General features: G+C 46.1%; 1 protein-coding gene across 12 annotated transcripts in view; it reads right to left on the reverse strand.

Annotated features, from left to right (window-relative positions):
• Window positions 1–15,544, reverse strand: part of ANKRD11 (ankyrin repeat domain containing 11) — a 258,368-nt gene that overhangs the window by 21,087 nt on the left and 221,737 nt on the right. For 9 of the 12 annotated variants that reach the window (XM_084905686.1, XM_084905680.1, XM_084905685.1 and 6 more), the window contains one exon: window positions 59–229. In XM_084905686.1, the coding sequence (XP_084761812.1) occupies window positions 59–229 (171 nt within the window). Of the gene's footprint in view, window positions 1–58; window positions 230–672; window positions 767–15,544 lie in introns of all 12 variants that reach the window. The other 3 variants (XM_084905678.1, XM_084905688.1, XM_084905687.1) reach the window with 1 other exon arrangement.

A 15,544-nucleotide genomic window follows, 5' to 3' on the forward strand; every position in this document is an offset into this window, starting at 1 on the left:
CAGGGAGAGAGACTCCAGTCCCAGAAAGCACCCACCATCCATCACTCTGGGGGCTCACCTGGGCTGTTTGCAGACTCTTCAGCTGTCATCTGCATGAGGAGAGCCACCTGCTGGCGCTCAGAGAGGGGGTAGCCAGCTCGGATCCCAGATAGCCCCATGCCAAACAGCAGCCCGGCCTTCCGGGTGACAGGCTCCTTCTTAATCCTCTTCCGCTCAGGACCCTGCTTCTCTGTGAGGTGGTGGAGGAGAGGGGGGATATTTCATGCCATGGAGTCCTTGAAACCCAGAGCCTTACCTGGAATTTCAGAGCCCCTGCCTCCCACCTCACAGGGAAAGGGAAAGAATAGAGTTGGCAACACTCCTGCTGCCCATCATCACCTCATTCAACAGTAACTGTGAGACACAATTCCAACACCTTGCTATTAGCCAATGAAGCCTGAGGCCCCCACCAAGCATTTATTCGGCTCCAGGTGCCTCCCAGACCACCCACCATATGCGAGGCGGTGGGGACAGCTAATCACCAATGTCCTGGCTAACACAGGACAGGTCTCCACCTATTAAATACACATGTCTGTAATTCAAGTCCTTCCCATCCCGCCTCCAAACAGTACAGACATAAAATGGCAAACAGTTTAGAAATAAACAGATCAAGGCCGACTTGCAGTACTGTACCTTTCTTCTTGCTTCTAGGCACCTCCATTTCATGCCATGGCGCTTCGAGGAGCGAACCCGCCTTGAACCACGACATGGACTGAGCTGGAGGCATCTAAAGGCATCAACACAGAGCACTAACAAGACACGATGGAACAGCGCGGCCATCCCATCTCAGCCTCCTCATAAGCAAATCTTCCACCTACCTCACCCATTATAAAATGCCCTGTCAATATTCAAAAGAAATGCATGTGCTGCTTCTTTTAATAGAGGCAGGGGATGAGGGAGAGAAAAGACACCCCCAACTCCAGGAGCCAAAAGCTCACCTTCTTCCTTCACCTCACCCTCCTGTTGAGGGGAAATTTGGGGTCCATCAAGAGCTTCAGAACCCTCCCCCAAAGCCCATGCTTTTGGGGTGAAGACCCTATTCAGGGCCGAGATATTGCAGGGTGTTCTAGGTCATAGGGTGCAAGCTGCAGGCAGGAAAGGAGACATGGGTCTCTGAAACTCTCCTCTGAGGGGTGTTTCCCCTTGCTTCCCACTTGGCATATCCAAGGAGCCCCTCTCTTCAAGTCCCTGGCTGGGACTTGACCCTAGAGAGGTGGTGACATATGTAAATCAAGTACTAAACAGATCACATTTCCACCTTGTCCATTCCTTCCCAAAACAATATCCCTTTTACTATTCACCACCTCAGGCCCCACAAACATGTCCATCATTTTTATTTCCTTAAGAAAATATTTTTATAAACTGTTATTTCTTTAAAAAGTATTTTAAATTGCCTTTTTAAAAACTAAAGTTGTGACTTAGTGAGAATGCTGATTTATGAGTTCAGGTGATAACGTGGGCACCGCAGTTCACCATCACCAGCAACAATTAATTTTCAACCAATCCACAAGCACAAATCAGAGAAAGGAAGTAAATTCCAGAAATAATGTTCTTTGTTGATGACCCCGGCTTATGCATCCCCAATTCTACCCACAACCTCCTTTCTAAGCAACAGGGCCTCATGATACATTCCAGAGGCAAGAGCCTTCAAGGACGCCTCTGCACAGGATAATGAACTAGTTCTGGCACTTTTGAAATGACTGAAAGTCATAGTATCCAAATCATTTGGTTTAAATGCTCTTACACAGCTGAGTGCTCCAATCTCTGCAACCGCTCCATGCTCTGCCTGCATTTTCTACATTTATCCAGTTGCTCATTTGCTGCTTGCTTACATGACACATTCTTCTTCTTTTTTTTTTTTTTTAAATATATTTTATTGATTTTGTACAGAGAGGAAGAGAGAGGGATAGAGTTAGAAACATCGATGAGAGAGAGTCATCAATCAGCTGCCTCTTGCACACCCTCTACTGGGGATATGCCCACAACCAAGGTACATGCCCTTGACCGGAATCGAACCCGGGACCCTTCAGTCCCCAAGCCGACGCTCTATCCATTGAGCCAAACTGGTCTCGGCTTACATGACACATTCTGATGATGAAGATGATAGTTTTCCATTGCCAAGGTACAAATAATAGAAACACCAGTGGGAAGGCCGGAGCCACCTCCTCGGCAGTTCTCCACAAGCACAAACCAACAAGCACCCCTCCATGGACAGAATTGTGATGCCCCCACTGAGGTGTTTCTAGCACAGGGTTCTGAATCCCACTGTAATTCCCTCACAGAAACGCAGGATAAAGACACATGCACTCTCCCCACACTATGAGCTGGACCCCATTTCTGCCTAATCTCCCAGGAAGCACTGCTTGGTCTCAAACAGTCAGCCTCTAGCCTTTCACGGTCGCTTGCTCACTGTGCCCCTACTAAACACACAGTTTATGAGGCTGCTGCCTCCCCCTCACCTACAGCCATGAAGACAGGAAGCTCACTGGGAAGAGGATGAAAGCAGAACCTGAGAAAAGCAGTGTGGAGAATTCCTGGTTGTGGGTGACATTTGCTAATTACTTCAGAGGTATAACTTCTCTGCTGTGTGCAGATGTGGAGGGTGCTAGGTAGCCCCAGGGGAGGTCAGGGCAGTGCAGGGTCTGAGTGGTAAGTCTTCAGGGTAAATGTAACAGCAACTTTAAAATGAACCAAGCAGAAAGAAGGCAACAGAGCCATTGTCTTCAAGTGCCACTGCAGGCAGTAACCTCTTTAGGAGTCAAGAAGGTAGGAGGAGCCAGGAGAGGGACCTCCAGGAGCTCACCGCACACTTTCTGAGAGTGGCAGCTGAGAACTTGTGACCTTTTACCCAGAGGGCTTTCTGCAGTAAATTTGTCCCTGGTTGCAAAGCAGGACCCTATGGCACCTTTGTTCAGGAAGGAACAAAGGTCAGAGGTGGAGTGTGGAGATAGCCCTGTGTGTTGGGCAGTTGATGGCCCAGCCCCTCTCCACACTCTACCAGCCATCCCTCCGCTGCCTCTGCTTCAGCAAAGGCAGGATTGTGTCTTCCCTCTCTCCCTTGACCATGAGTTATAAGCACTTTCGATGATGCTGACGGAAGGGTGCAGAATCTCCCCTGGGGATGAATTCACACCCTCATAGGTGCCTTGGGCTGCCCCACAAGAGCCTTGGTTGTAATATTTTCTACAAGCACTCAAAGCTACCAGTATCTTGAGGGGTTTGAGTCGGGCCAGGCTTGAGTCTTGGGGTGGAAGGAGAGCCTGCAGAAGCCCTGCCTACAGAGGAAGCCTCTCCATTCTGGCCCAGCCTCGGTGAGGCCATGAAGCTGAGGCCCACTATGCACACAGAGTGTTGATGAATGCTACGGAAGCGACCCTGCTGCTCTCCTTCCAAACACCTCCCAGCCTAGCCTTGGCCCACTATGTCCTGTTGGCAAGGGCCAACCTCTCAGATGTGGGAGGCTATAAAATCTGCCTCCTACTCCAGGTGGGCAATGTGCTCCACCAATCAGCACCCTCACTGGCCAGTGCAATGCTGGGTTCAGGGCGAGAGAAGAAACACTTGGGACAAATGGCAACTCCTTTGGCATTCTGCTAATTTTTTGTTTGTAATATCCAACCAGAAACAAAGTAGAACTTATATGAATTCCACATGGCATTTGCCAAATTCCAAAGTGAAAAACTGATAGTTCCATGTGACAGCTGAGCAGCACATAGAGGTCAAGGGTATAGCTCCAACAAGCTAGTCTATGAATCATTCCCTACGCTTACATTGGGAGTGGGAGGGGACAGGGTTGCAGAGCAGGGTGTGTGGTTTGCAGCTTCCATATGCTTTAAGAGCTCCAAGGGCTTTGCAGGGGAAATATAGAGGCAGAATTCCAGGGAAGGCAGAGTGATGAAAAGCATGGTGGGAAACAGCTGGGCCTATAATCCCAACAGCTGGAGCAGGGCTATCTTCCTAAGAGATTCTTACTTCCTGTTCCCTCAAGTCTGTCTGCTGTCTTTCTCATTACTACTTTGTTCCTGGTGTTCCAATGTCATCAGTGGCACTCCTTTTAAGCTGATGGATGAAAGATGGTTTCACATGAGCCTGGCCAGTCCCCCTACATCATCTTTAGGAAAACATGGTGATGTGATGATAGCAGTGCCTATAATCTTGTGCATGTTCACCTCTGGTCTCTGAAGTCAGTGCACATTTTATCGAGCCTTCTTGGTATATGGCCACCCAGCTGGCAAGAATCCCTCCCTCCCAAGGCCATCACTGGGCTTCCTATGAAAGCCCTTTCTCCTCCTCAACCCACCCGTTCTAGAACACACTCTTCCTGCATTCTTTATTGCAGCTGTCTGACTAAAATGAGGCCTTTTCCCAGGGGAGTAGGACTGCCAAGGGCAGATGTTTCTGAGGGACCTCTGTGAGAGGGAGTCAGCGTTCAGAGTCCACTTCCTGCAACTCAGTCTCACTCCCCAATAGAACTCAGATGCATCCACAGGAGAAAAGATTTTTCTGAGTTAGAGTGAATTCTGGCAGCAGGGACAGAGTGAGCATCTAGGGCAGGGGTGGAGAACTTTTTTTCTGCCAAAGACCAGTTAGATATTTATAACTTCATTTGTGGACCATACAAAAACTTATCAACTTAAAAACTAGCCTGCTATATTTGGTCAAACATTTAACTAACTCACCCCTAATGCACTGGCAGGGCCAGACCAAATGATTTTGCAGGCCTTATACAGCTCACGGGCCAGATGTTTCCCACCCATTAGAACCAGTCCAGTTCTGTGGGGTGGTGTCAGTTTCTGGCTTCCACAAAATTACTGAGAGGTTGACTTGCTTTCTGTAGGCAATGTTTCCTCTCCTTGGCCATTTTTAACTTTTCCCTTGTTGTTCTGTAATTTCATAAAAAAATTCAAGTGTAATCTTCCCCCTGCTCATAATGCACTATCCTTCCTGAACTAAGGACTCCTGTTTTCACAGACATGAGAAGTTCTCTGTGCACCAGTGCCCCCACTTCTCTCCTTGGTTAGATGCTAACATCGTGCCTTAGTCCTTCTCCACACACACATCTCACAATGTCTTTCATGTTTCCTATCTCTTTTTCTTTCTATATCTTAGTTTAGGCAATTTCTTTGGTTAAAACTCCCAATTCACGAATTCTTTTTATTTCCAAACAAAAAACACAATTTTATTTCAAATGGGAAATACTCAAGTAGTTTCAGAGTAAGAAAAAAATTCCATATGTCAATAAATTATAGAACACAGGCCACTGGAGATATTTTTGTTGTTCTGTTATTATCACAGAGCAATTGGAAAACTGGATCCCTCTGGGAATTCTGGGCTTTTTAACAGTTTGACTGAAGGTGCATCACTTGATATAGAGCAATTTCTCTGGTGTTTGTAACTGACAAAGCCTCTTTTGACCACAGGACATCAATTAGAAGAGTTTAAAGGGAAGCACCTAACCAAGAGGAAACTTCCTGAACATGAGATTTGGGATTGGAAGGGAAGGGAAGATCAAGATTGAGCAATACCAACAGTAGTCAAGGAAAGGAGCCCTTCTGATAATTCTTTCTTATGTTATACCTAATAATCTGCCTATTGCATTTTTAAGCAATAATTTCCATATGTTCCATTATATATATAAATTTACATTATCTTTTTTGTATCTTGTTCCTTGATCATGTTTTCAATTTTATTTTATTATATTCTCTAATCATCCAAAGGTGTGAAAAGTCTCTGGGGCTGAACCTTTCTACCACGATGGGTTTCTTCATCATTGCTAGGTCTGATCGAATAATTGAATCAATGCCTCCTCCTCTGGGAACTGACCGTTAAGCCACTTCACAATGAACATTCCACTTGATTAGACCACATACCACTTGCTAAGACCATTATCTCTCCCCTCTAGACTTTCCATAATCCAGACCTGTACAGAGAATTCTCCACCCAGAAAAAGCCCACCAAAAGTCCTTTAAAAACAGCTGACTCTGTCCCTGGAGTGCTGGAACCATTCAGGCTCAGCCACCTGATGTGCGGATGACTGAATAAATTTGTAATCCCTCATCATTTTGGCCTTGTGCATTCCTCCTTCTTCGACCCTAACATTTGGTGCCGAAACCCGGAGGGTTCCAAGGGGATGGGGAGCCATCACCCTGGTTTTGGTCACCTTAAGTTTGCTACCCTGAGAGCAGTAGGCAGTGGCAGCTTGACCTAGGCTTAACTCAGAATCCTACTCGGGTAACATGACTGGGCTTCCCTCCCATACGAACCCTCCCGAACCAGCCAAGGTGAACGCTGGTCCAGGAATCTCTCCTCCACTGCTGTCTCTCCATCCCACACCAGCCAAGGTAAGTGATGTTCCACATTTCCCCTCGCTCGGGTCTTCTGCCCACTCACTCTCATCGACTTCTTCAAAGTCTCTCGTCCCAAAAGTCCTAGCGCTAGGCCAGAAGACTCCTCAGCCACTTGGCTTTGGGACCTTCTGGATTGGGGATGCCCAGTCCAGAGAGTAACCTCTCATTTCTCATGGTGATTTGTTTAGCAGAAGGGACGCCTGCTCTAAACAGTCACCTTTGGGTTTGTGGTCTGTCACTCACCCTTCCTCTCTCTCATGGGCCATGCCACACTCCCTCTGCACACTTTCGGGGGGAGATCATGCCAAATCACCTCACTTTATTTTGTAACACTGTTTGACCACAACATAAACTAGATAATAAGTCTCAATAACCTGAAAACAGCACTTTCAATTTTAATACACTGAGCAATTTAGATAATTGCTGTCACTGCAATGGATAATGGTCAGAGATTCTCTAGGTCCAGGCCTTTTTCATCCTTCAGTCCCAATCCTCTCTCAGTCCTGCTCTATCCATCAGATCTTTCTCCTTCACACAAAACATCATACCCCTAACACTTCTGATTCTGAATCTACTTTTGACCCAGCAGACCACCGACCTCCACCCCCTTATCTATTCCCTCCCTCACCTGCAGTAGATTCCCAAAACCCAGACCTTCCTAACCACAGCCACCTTCTCCTCCAGTCCCCGAGAGATCAAATCCTGAGAATATGAGCCCCGAAACAGCCTTTTCCCACCTAGCACTCGTTCTCAGGCCACCCAAAGACTATATTCCTCAACAGCCTCTCTATTCCCATGCCAATTCCATCCTTGAGAGAGGTAGCAGGAACAAAGGGCATAGTCTGAGTCCATGTTCCATTCTCTAGGTCTGACCTTGCACAGGTTGAGAGGCATCTCATATCTTTTCCCACCAACCTGATCACTTTTAATAAGGAATTTGACAAATGTAATGAAATCACTCAAGGCCCTGACGAGAACCCAGCTCTCCTCTCCTGCCTCACAGAGGCCTTATGGAAATTGACCACCTTAGACCCTACCTCCCCAGTGGGAACTTTTCTTCGGAACACCATTTTATATCCCAATCAGCCCCTGACACACACCATAAATTTAGGTTCACAAACCTCTCAAAAAAGACCTCATTAACCTGGCCTTTAAGGTCTTTAATAATAGAGATGAGGAGACCCAAATTCAAAAACAAAGGTGAGATCAGGCTAAGGCTGAGGCCCAGAAGGAGGCCTTCCAGCTCCTAGCCACCACTCTCACGAACCCCTAACCAAGGGTAAGTCAGGGGCTAAGCCTCCTCCAGGCCCATGCTTCAAATGCAACAAATAAGGGCACTGAGCCAAGTCCTGCTCAAACCCAAGACCCCCGCCTGGGCCCTGTCCAAGGTGCGGAAGGGAAGACTACTGAAAATTGTATTGTAGTCTGCCCCCTCCAGGTTGGATCTCAGCCAGTCCAGCAAGGCCACCTTCTAGATCTGGTTTAAAGCTCCCAGACCTCCTGGAACTGGCCACTGAAGAAGCTGCCCAGGCCCTGATAGGGCCCCACGGACTTACATCACCAGGGCAGAGTCTTAGGTAATGACTGTGGTGGCAGGTAAGCCGATCCCCCTTTTAATTGACACTGGGGCCACTTATTCTGCCCTCTCCGAATTCGCTGGAACCCTTGTCCACTCCTCAGTCTCTATTATGGGGGTTGACAGGTTAATCTCACAGCCGTTAGCTACCTCACCCCTACACTGCATCTTACTAAATACCTCCATTCACTCTTTTCTCATTCTATCTCGGTGCCCAGCCAGGGCTACCATGCATCCCCTCATAAAGCCCGCTGTCCCAAACCACAGTCACCTATCTCAGTTTCACTCTCACCCCACAAGGCCGAGCCATTCCTTGAAGCCTTTACAGGAGACATCCCCCCTACTCCTAAAGGAAATCTATCAATAATTTACAGCCCTAATGGCAAGGCCCTTATCAGGTACTCTTAACTGCCCCAATGCAGCTAAACTATCAGGGCATACCCCATGGTTTCACCTTTCCAGATGAAAACCCATCCCCAGAACACCTCCATCACATGAGCTGGAGTCCCCTAAGTATTACAGCCACTAGATTGGGCCGCCCAGACTCCACCTTACACATCCCAGAAGAGGCTGAATGAGTGAGCACTTCTGTAAGTGCTCCCTATGTACCCTGACCTCCCTGAAAGCCCACCTCCTCTCCCAATACAAATCCTACAGGTCCTAGCTACTGCCCCCTCTCCCCTTTCATCAGGATTCTCACCTTTCCATGGGACTGCCTTCTACAAAGGATTTTTATTACCCATGGGATAAGATTTCCTTCTTTCTAGATCCTAAACATACCCTTCTCCCCATCAGGACAATCTCGACCCTGGTAGTATGAATTAACTCTCCTTCTCATCCTATTCCAGCCCTCCTCTCCTACACCCATAAGAAACTTTCTCATCTCCACTCATCTTGAACGAACACTTAACCTTACTCATCCCCTCATCAGCCGGGAATTGCTGGCTATGCCTTTCCCTCTCCTTTTTAGTGTATACCACCATCTCTATACCAATCAAGAGATAGAATCAGGCAAAAATCACTTTAGCCTATAAAAAGGAAAAGGGAACCATACTTCTCAAAAAGGCAGACACCCTTCCAGATAATTATCCCACAGCCCAGGCAAATCAAGCCTCCCTTCTTGTCTATTCTTATATTCTATCTCTTACCAAGGTAGCTCCTTCCTCACTCCCAGTCACAGGCCCTATTACTTCATACCCCACTAACTGCCCAAACCCCTTTATGCTTTACAAGGTCACAAGGCAATATAACAATAGGCCATTTCCCACCATCAGCTTGCAACACCACAGTTAACCTAGAACTACCAAATGGCCATTGGTCCCAATGAGTTGACTACCAGATCTCCCCAGAAGCCAATGGTTATTTCCTACAGCTAGTCTGTTTTACTTCTTATATCCAACCACCCAGGCCACTAGGTTGAGTAGGGTATCATCTAACATTTAGGCTGCAGTTGTGACTGGCTTCTCCTTCCAATTTCCTGATTTATATAAACTTCTTTCTTTATTTTAGAAATTACTATCATTCATCATTTTAAAAAGAAGGGCTCTGTGTGACTCAGCAGGTCCCTTCTCTGGTCCTAATCACCTCTTTCCAAGAAGGGATCAACTAGCTCTGCTTGTGGGAATTCAATGAAGGCTCTTACAACCAGGAAGCCAGAATATATGAACGCAGTATCAGCATAAAGGGCCTAGACAACAGCTTCAACCACTGTCCATCACTTTCTAGTCACCAAAGTATATAGAATTTTTTATTTATTTTAAAAAATATTTTTAATTGATTTTTTTTACAGAGAGGAAGAGAGAGGGAGAGTTAGAAACACCACTGAGAGAAACATTGATCAGCTGCCTCTTACACATCTTCCTACTGGGGATATGCCCACAACCAAGGTACATGCCCTTGACTGGAATTGAATTGGGACCCTTGAATCTGCAGGTCAATACTCTATCCACTGAGCCAAACTGGTTAGGGCTAGATTTTTTTTTTTAATTCATAATTTAAACCTGCAACCACACCAGAACTATGCCATCAATCCCAGGTAGTCCCTGGGCCTGCCTGCACAGGTCCTCAACTGCAATCCTGGAAGCAGCATTAGTGAAGGGGCCACGCCCTGACCCAGACTCCTCCTGAGAGATGACTGGAGCATTTGCTGCAAGTCCCACCCACACACCCACCCAAAAAACTTCATAGGTCAGAATCACAAACTCATAATTTACAGATGAAAACACCAAGCAGCACAGGGAATTTAAGAAATACACTCAAAAGTCCCACAGTATCTCACCAGGATATATCCCAGACAGACTCCTGTACCCTCCCCTCTATGGCCTTCCCTGGTCAACTATACTCTTGAGTATCCTCAAAATCCAGAGAAGTAAGTAGTCCTGTGACTCCACGGGGAGGACTACAAGCTGACTTTGCTTTGTGGCCTGTCACTGTGATCAATTATGGTTATGAGTAGGACTACATGAGGGGTCCTGGATAATCCTCCTAGCAAATCATGGAAGCTGGAGTAGTCGCGAGGCCCTGACTCACCTATGCTATGTTGATAGAATGGGTCTGCTGGAGTGCATCTGTAAAGGGTCTTAAGGGAGGCTGTGATACCCTGTAGAATCACACCCTTTCTGCAACTGAGGGAAATAGAGAATTTTAAATACAAAGAAATCTTTTATTCCAAAATCCCCTTTGTATAAGAAGCTGTTCAAGTTTAGAGAGGAAACGTGTTTGGGTAATAGCTCAACCAGAGGAATTCTTAATTATTTGAAAATATTTTACTTGGATGTGCTTCTTTATGAGTGACCAAATGTGGTTCCTCAGATAACCTGAGCTCTTACCCTTGAACTCTGACTATGATGAGAGGGGCAGGTGCTGGGCCACCTGTAGCCCCACTTGCTGCCCACCAACATCCACATCCCATCTCTTGTAACTTTAGCACCCTCTGCATAACAGAATTCATCTTTTTAAAAAAATATATATTTTATTGATATTTTACAGAGAGGAAGGGAGAAAGATAGAGAGCTAGAAACGTCGATGAGAGAGATACATCGACCAGCTGCCTCCTGCACAGCCCCTACCAGGGATGTGCCCGCAACCAATGTACATGCCCCTGACCGGAATCGAACCTGGGACCTTTCAGTCTGCAGGCCGAAGCTCTACCACTGAGCCAAACCGGTTTTGGCCACAATTCATCTTTATTCCATGGAAGCAGCAAGTCAGGATCGGGCAGAACCTAAGTCTAGCCATGTAGTGCGAGAAGAGAGCCACAGAGCAATGAATGAGAATGGGCCCAACCTTGCCCTTCTTCTTGACCACCCTTTGAGATGCAAGGTGATCAGGTGCCCAGTGCAGTGCAGACTGACTGCTCCATGTGGCTAAAGCATCCTACCCAGTCCTTCTACCTTTAGGAGTCTTGTCATAATGCATCAGGCAAGTCCTGAGAGTCCTAGGGTCACACTGTAGATGGTATGTGTCCTTTACAGCCAGAGGTTTCACAGTGGTGCCACTTTCCCATGATGCCACCTTGCTCTCCCTCTGTCAGAGTCCACCACTCAGTGAGTGAGCAGAAGCCCCTTCCTCACCATGGTGTTGGGTTCTAAGAAGTTCTATAGATGCCAACAGAAGAGAGAAATATTTTTCTTTCACAGAGGACAGCCCCCCGAGCAGTAAAAGCAGCCAGTACTTTCCCATCTTACAGAATCAGGGTGATGATCATGATTTCAGTAAATAAGTCGGTGTCTTCAAACATTCTAATGAATGAGCTCACATTGAGGCACTGCTGAATAAATACCCTAGATGTCAGATACAAGTCTTACAAGGTAAGAATAAAATAAAATAAAATCTTAAATTTTCCTCATTCCAAAGACACATTCAGGTGTTGACAAGAGGCAGCTGCCAGCTCTTGATGCTTCTGGCAGAGAATCATCAAGGGGACCTCAGGGGACAAGCAGGGCCCATCTGTGTGTGGTTCCAGTTGGGAAGCAGCATGCTAATGTTCAGTCTAGGGGATGGAAAACTGTAAAGAATCAAAAGGCTTATGATGGAAGCTTGGAGAGAGTAGGCAATCATCTAAACCAACCTAAACAATATTTACTTATAGATTTTTTTTCCAGTTGTGGGAAAACTAACCATATAAAAAATTAACAAAATAGTATAATTTGAAAGAAATAGCAGACATCATACAGTTTCATCATGATTACTGTAAGTGGTAAGATGCTTTACAACAAACCTAGCAGTGAGTCAGCAGTAGGTGCTTGGTCAGGCTGAGTCTCCTCAGATGACCTGCTAATGAAAGGCTGTTCTGCTGGAGTGGCCTGTTTGCTTTTCCTAGACAGATAGCCAGACCTATTTCAGTCCTAGGAAAGACCAAGTCACAGCATGTGCAGCCTGTGTCCAGCCCTAACAGAGACCTGGCTCTGGGGCACACTCTGGCCAGAGTTTCTGGAAGGATACTGAAGTAGTTCCTGACACACACTCATATTCACCTAGACATGAAGTGTTCAGGATGCGAACATGACAAACCATGTCAGGGTGAATTTGCTTTAATTAGGCATGGATGTGGGTATTTCTAGCTTTCACCACAGTGTTGTTCTTGGCAAGACACCCCCAATCTTGACTAAGTGTTGCAGAGACCAGCCTGCTATGGACTGGGTCACGTGCAGCAATTCCTGATGGTCTATGAACCAGAAGGTTCTTAAGCAGCTCAGTGGTCTCTGAAGGAGGCTCAATAGCCTCTGTCCAGTCAGGGCACAAACAAGGAAACTCACTATTTGCCACTCAGAGTTCCAACTTCTGGAGCCTTCTGCCATGTCCACCTTATAGAGCAAGATGGAACACATCTTCCCAGCAGAGGGCGCTAAAGGAACATGCAGACCATGATGCAAGGGCAATCTCCAGGTCTGTTGCTCTTGAGGACCCTAGCCTCAGACCAAAGGTTCCAGCATCTATCTTAGTCATTTATCAGAGTTAATAATTATCCCCTGTGTGGCTTCTCCCCCTTTCTGACAGCTGGAGGTACAGCCTTGCAGTGGGGGCAGGACCTACCAGAGGTCTGTGTCTCTCAGAGAAATGGCCTCATCCATCTTAGCCCATATTTGTGAGCAAGAAATGCTCCTATAGTTAGTATGGAGTTAATACTCAGCTCAGATTTCCTGCTGATCAGGAAGTCCAAGTAGGAAGAAGACAGGTTAACAAATAATTAACTAATCATGGCCTCTAGACCTAGTAGGGCCAGGCACAAAGATCAGCTAGTTTAGAGGCTCCTAATACAAGTGATACCCGACCTACCCGTGGAACCAGAATCATCTCACTGGAAAATCTAGTTTTGTCATATTAACAGAGCAAATTTATAAGAAAGTTATTAAAATTGGACCCCTAAAGAAAAATAATCATAGAAGGGCAAGTACTATATTTAACTTATATTTCTGTAACATAGTCTTTGCTTGGAAAATTGTTTTCTAAATGATCTTCACTTTTTTCCTACTTCACAGTAATTTTCTCTACATCCTGACTCACAGATAGTAAACACTGAGCACTCCTGGGGTGCCCCAAGAGACTTCTGGACACCTCAGAGAACTAGCATGCTGAGAAGTTCTGAGAAGATGCTAACCATCAACAGACTAATCTGTGAGGCCTACTGGAACACACAAACCTAGAAAGCCACCATCAAGATAAAATGGGCCCTTAAAACGTGTATAATTTATTAACCAATGTCACCTCAATAAATTCAATTAAAGACTTTTTTAAAGACATAAAATATGAAGGCCTCAAGGAGGAGAAACCAAGATGGCGGCGTAGGTGAGCAACTGATCTGCCACTCCCACAACAATTTAAAAATTAAAACTAATATAAAGGACATCTATCATCCAAAACCATGGGAAGGTTGGCTGAAAGAGAAAGGAGCGCAAGTGCTGAAAAGCTGAGGAGCTTAGGTACGGGGGCACGCGAATCGGGCTGGTGGAGGGCGACTGGGCGAGTGGCTTTTCTTTTCAACCCGAAAGGAAACAAGTTCCCTATCACTTTGAAATCAAGTTTCTGGGGTCACGTGGGGGACCCAGCCGCCTACAGGGAGAAGCTGGTCTGTTGGCCATTGGTCCGAAGTGAGGTTGACTCTTGCAGAGGTGTGGGCAGCAATCATTGTTTATTGGGCTGGATGGCAGGGAAGTGGGGACTTGGAATCGCAGGGGCTGGGACCCCATTGCTGTTAGCCACGCCCCAACCCAGTGACGTCTAAGACCCCGCCCCGCCCTGAGACCCCACCCCGCCCTGAGGCCCTGCCCGCAGATTCTACAGACACCACACAGCTGCTTTTGCATATAAATGGCTGGTATTGTGGCAGCTTAACTAAATAAACTGCAGCTCCAGCAACAAAGCTCCAGCAACAAAACCGACAAGTCCCAAGCAAATGAACTGTACCCCATTGGTGACCCAGAAGCCAGTGTTCCTAGTGGTCAGTTTCAACCCCTCACATTCGGGAGACAGACTCAGTAGGCACCAAAGCCCCACTGAAACAAACCGTGTCTCCAGCGCAGCAGTTCTTCCTTTATAGACAGAGCGGGTCCTCACAGACAATTGGCCTGGAGATCAATTCCTCCTAGTGTACCAACAGCAATCAAGGCTTAAATACACCAAGACTGCACTCTGCCCACAAAGGGATATACCAAAAGCGACCACTTCAGGTGATTGGGGAAGCTGAACTACTGGACCCTATAGGTCACCTACCACACAAAGCCACTCCATCAACCAAAATGAGGAGACACAGAAACATGTCACGAATGGGAAAGATGAAGGAAAGTGCTGTATTTTCCGGCGTATAAGACGACCCCCTAGTTTTACAGTTAAAACATAGGTTTAGGTCTATATTCACTGTATAAGACTACCCCACACTTCCGAGGCAACACCAGTTCTTTTTTTAATAGACCGCCTCTCTGACTCTGGCCAATCTGAGCATGCCTTTTTTTCGTTTCAAAAGTAGTCTTATACGCCGGAAAATACAGTAAACTACTGGACGACACAGAGTTCAGAATCACATTTATAAGATTACTCAAGAATCTTCTAAAAACCTTTGAGAAACTTAATGAGACCTCCAAGAAGCTTGGTAAGACTTCAAGGACCTTAAAAAGAATTCAAAATAAATAAATAAATAAATGGAAAAGGACCAGTCAGAAATTAAGCATACGATGTCTGAAATAAAGAATATACAGAAACTCAACTATAGATCAACGTAACCCAAGAATCAAACCAAAGATCTGGAATATAAGGAAGAAAAAATCACCCAACCAGAGAAGCAGAAAGAAAGAAGAATCCAAAAGTGTGAGGATAGTGTAAGGAGCCTCCGGGACAGCTTAAAGTGTACCAACATCCGGATTTTTGGGGTGCCAGAGGAGAGCGAGCAGGATATTGAAGGCTTAATGGAAGAAATGATGATAGAAAACTTTCCCTACCTGGTAAAAGAAATAGACTTACAAGTTCAGGAAGCATACAGAACCCCAAACAAGAGGAATCCAAGGAGGGACACACCAAGAAACATCATAATTAAAATGCCAAGGGCAAAAGACAAAGAGAGAATCTTACAATCAGCAAGAGAAAAACA

Source organism: Pipistrellus hanaki (assembly GCF_964339955.1).
Source record: "Pipistrellus hanaki genome assembly, chromosome: 15".
Classification (NCBI taxonomy): domain Eukaryota; kingdom Metazoa; phylum Chordata; class Mammalia; order Chiroptera; family Vespertilionidae; genus Pipistrellus; species Pipistrellus hanaki.